The following is a 3779-nucleotide window of genomic DNA, read 5'->3' as shown; positions in this document are numbered from 1 at the left end:
TAACGGATGCAGTGAGGTTTTTCTTGCCTCTATTGTACTTAACTCCTGTGTGTGTTCTGGTGTTCTGCTTTAATCTTTTCTGACTTCTTGGCTTGTTAAATCTTTTCGGGTGGATAAAGCGAAAATGTCTCCTGGTTTACAATTGTAAATTTGCAGCAGTTACTTTACTTCTCAGTTTAACAGCATTTTTTTCTCCTTTTCAGTTCAATTTTGTTGGGCGTATTCTGGGTCCCAGAGGACTAACTGCAAAACAGTTGGAAGCAGAGACTGGCTGTAAGATCATGGTCCGAGGCAAAGGTTCCATGAGGGATAAGAAAAAGGTATATTTTACAATATATAACTAAACAAACATATTCTTCACCCAACAGAACTTTTCAAGGAGAAAAATACCTGAGAACAGGAGGGAGGTCTTTAGACAAGTTTTCATAATGTCTTCTAATTGATTCAGTTGTCTGTTATGGACAGGCAGAGAAGATGAGTCGCAAATTATGTACATTGAGATTTTTTTTTTAAATAAAAGCTTGTGCTTGACCTCAGACAACTTAGCTGGAAGGAAGTAAAAACTGTAGCTTTCTTGTTGCCTATGGCGGTATTTGACTTCTGACCAATATCAGTAAATCCTGATTCTGTTTTTCATGTACCAGAAAACCATATAAAATGTTTTACACTTATAGTATAGAATGTAAAAGCGCAAATCATTTCCCATATAAAGATGAAAACAATCTACGACACTATTGTAAAATAGGAGGAAAAAAAGCTACAAGCAAGTTTAAAATCCATTCACCAACAGGGGTGTGGACTTTTTTTAAAACGCTACTTGCCCAAGGGCTAAAGCGGGGGCCCAATCTACTTGTCCCTCATGACAATCTACTTGTCCCAATACAAAAAAGTTTTTTAATCAAAACTAGGGATGCATCAATACCGGTTTTTCGGTACCGTGTACGAGTACCGATATTCTGCTTTCGGTACGCACCAGTATCAATACCGGTGCTTCCACTGGCATGGAGCCGTCTTCCGGGGCAATTGGGAAGCCGGGCAGCTGGTAATGGCCGGCTTGATTGTGATTTGCCGGGAAAACAGCTTCCCAGCCAATCGGCACCGAGCTGGGTTCCTGTGCACCTGTGTAATTACCTGATTGGCCGGGAAGCCGGCTGCCCAGCCAATTGGCAAGGAGCCGGTTTCCTGGCCAATCAGGTCATTACTCACCACCCGGCTTCCTGATTGCATGGGAAGCTGGCTCCCCTACGGCAGTGACTGTCGGATCGCTGCTTGTTTGATACAAGTGATCAGATCACTTGTATAAAACGAGCGGCGGCTCCCCACTGTTCATTTAGCTCTGCTTGCCCGAAGCTGGGCTAAATGTAGAGAAAAAAAATGTGCCTCACGCCCGAAACTCCATCTCCCGGGCGTCGGGCAATAGGAATTCCACACCCCTGACCAAGATGTTATTTTTCTCTTAGATTTGATAAACTGTTTTTCTTTAAGGTAATTTAGACATCAAATAAAGTATTAACTATTGCATTTAGAACTTCATAGTGGGAAGCATTTCCACTTCTAAATTAACACACGGAACGGGGCACAGAGAACTATATTCAAATCTACTCCAACCAGTTAAGTTAAAAGTTAATGGATGCGCCCTGCAGCTCCAGCAATACTGACAGGTTCTCTTTGATCACTGCTGCCCAAAGATATAGCTGCTATACAGCCTTCAGCAGTAAAATTATCTATTGTAGTTTGTAAGGGAGATAAGATTGCTTGTGCTGTCTTGTTCTTACCTGACAGTGTGTTGCAGTATTGGTGATTGAGTGGGGTTTTGACAACTTTAAGAATTTCTAATTCTAAAATTTGTTGTCACATGTATTTTTCTTTTAAATGTCCATTATATTGTCTTAATTGGCCATTATTACTGTTTACATGCTGCATGCAGGCTGTCACCAACATATTGGAATGCAGTATGTTGGCTTTAAACAAGGTAAGCAAATGTTTTTTTATTTCATTTCTAGTGTTTTTTTTAATGTAAGACTAGTGATATCCTGTATATTGTACCAGACAGCTTTATGGAACAATCCAGAATTTTTGTACTGGCCAGGAACTGCATAGATGGAGAAATATGCTTTTTGAAAGGTCCTTTCTACTTCGCTATGCAGATTGACAGCTCAATTTGAACAGATGGGTTGTAAAGTTAACTTTTTTTTCCCCCTATTTCAGACTGTTGACTTTCAAAGTTTGTGATGGTCACAAAACGCAGTTATCATTTAAAGTGTGTATTTCCACTTTTAAAGCCAGATTGGGATGATACCTGTTTTATATTTTTTTTCATGTTTCCATTCACAAAGTGTAATTTGTTGCTTACCATTTTTTTCTGAAAACTGTTTTTTTTTTTCTTTCATTCTTTGTCATTTCAAGGAGGAGTCTTAACCAGGTAGTGGAGTTAATGTTTACCATAATTATCTCTGTACTATGCTGGCAGACCTCATTAGTTATAAACTAGTTCTGAACACGGCCTGTCGTAACAAAGGGTTTAAGATTGAGAAGCATTCTATGTTAATGAGAGGACAGTCTCACTTTGAAGTTGTTCTGAGTAGCTTGCAGTCTGTGACATACTAAAGAGTAGCTTCTGAATTCTGTACATAGTCACTCAACATTGCACTCCGTTATTAATTTTTGTTTTGATAGACAGTAGACTGCATATTAGTGTTGAAGAGTTACTAAAGTGATTTTGAGGTCAAAAGGTTTGTAATATATTTCCAGTGCTGATTAAATCACTCAAAATGGATTCTGCTCCTTGATTAAAAGTTTGTTTCCTGCAGAATCAGCTGGTCCTGTTATTTTGTTATACGGTGGCTCCTTTCCCTTGCAGGGTCCTATGGAGCCACCTTTGTTTGTGCTAGTAAGCTGTGTGTGTGTCTCCACACACACATGTACAGCTTTTTTTTTAAGACAGCTGTGTCCCTTTTTGATCTTGTACTGGATAGGAAGTTTAGGGAAGCATATCTCTAAGAGTTGAGGGAACTGTTTAAAAATATAACGACTGTAAGTGCTTAAGTAGAAAAGTAAAGAAAATCTTTTGCTGGGCAATGTATATTTGTTCTGGATTCTTTATTGAAAAAAGTGGGTTTAATACTACTTTAAATATAACTTTTATAATTTTGTTCCTTATCCTTTTTTATCCTTCTTTCCATGGCCAATCATGATTTACAAAGATTTGTACTAGCAACTTATAGTGTTTTGTCTTCCCCAAATATTAGATATATCCGAATGACTAGAAAGATCTATTGTAGCTGAAATAAAGCCATTGAAAGACAAGTGCCAATCAATGAGATGTTGTTGCACTGGAAATGTGAACTGATTAAGTATTTTGAAAGTGATGAAAGGGAAAGATATTTGACTACAAGCTGTATGCTGAAGTTGTGATATAACCTTAAGGTCCTGAAAAATAGACGACGAGTGTCTTAATTCACTGATGTCTTCATAGCCCCTAGTTAGCAAAAATGCCAGAACTCAGCATGTGGTGCAGCTGTGCTTGCTTCACAAACATCTCTTTGAGGATGCTTGCTGGCTGAAATATCTTACAAATGCTGTATGCTTTTTCTTTTTTTTCCTCGTTTCCTGACATTTAAATGTCAGGTGGGAAAAGATAATCTGTGACAGTTTGTCCATTTTTTGGTGGCGTGTACTTTTACAGTACATCACTAAAACCTTCTAAATGTTTTAACACATTAAAGTAATTTCTATAGTCCTTCTTTTTTTTTTTTTTTTTTTTTTAATAAAAATTTTTT

General features: G+C 37.8%; 1 protein-coding gene across 9 annotated transcripts in view; it reads left to right on the top strand.

Annotated features, from left to right (window-relative positions):
* Positions 1 to 3779, top strand: part of QKI (QKI, KH domain containing RNA binding) — a 163511-nt gene that overhangs the window by 66046 nt on the left and 93686 nt on the right. For 5 of the 9 annotated variants that reach the window (XR_001941960.1, XM_018570309.1, XM_018570308.1 and 2 more), the window contains exons 3-4: positions 204 to 320; positions 1928 to 1972. Coding sequence is in view for 8 of the 9 variants with exons in the window: in XM_018570309.1 (XP_018425811.1) it covers positions 204 to 320; positions 1928 to 1972 (162 nt within the window). In the remaining variant the exon portion in view is untranslated. The remainder of the gene's footprint in view (positions 1 to 203; positions 321 to 1927; positions 1973 to 3779) is intronic. The other 4 variants (XM_018570312.1, XM_018570310.1, XM_018570315.1 and 1 more) reach the window with 1 other exon arrangement.

This window comes from Nanorana parkeri, unplaced genomic scaffold (genome assembly GCF_000935625.1).
Source record: "Nanorana parkeri isolate BGI_ZX_2015 unplaced genomic scaffold, ASM93562v1 scaffold1504, whole genome shotgun sequence".
Taxonomy (NCBI): Eukaryota; Metazoa; Chordata; class Amphibia; order Anura; family Dicroglossidae; genus Nanorana; species Nanorana parkeri.
This window is presented reverse-complemented; position numbering and strand designations above follow the sequence as displayed.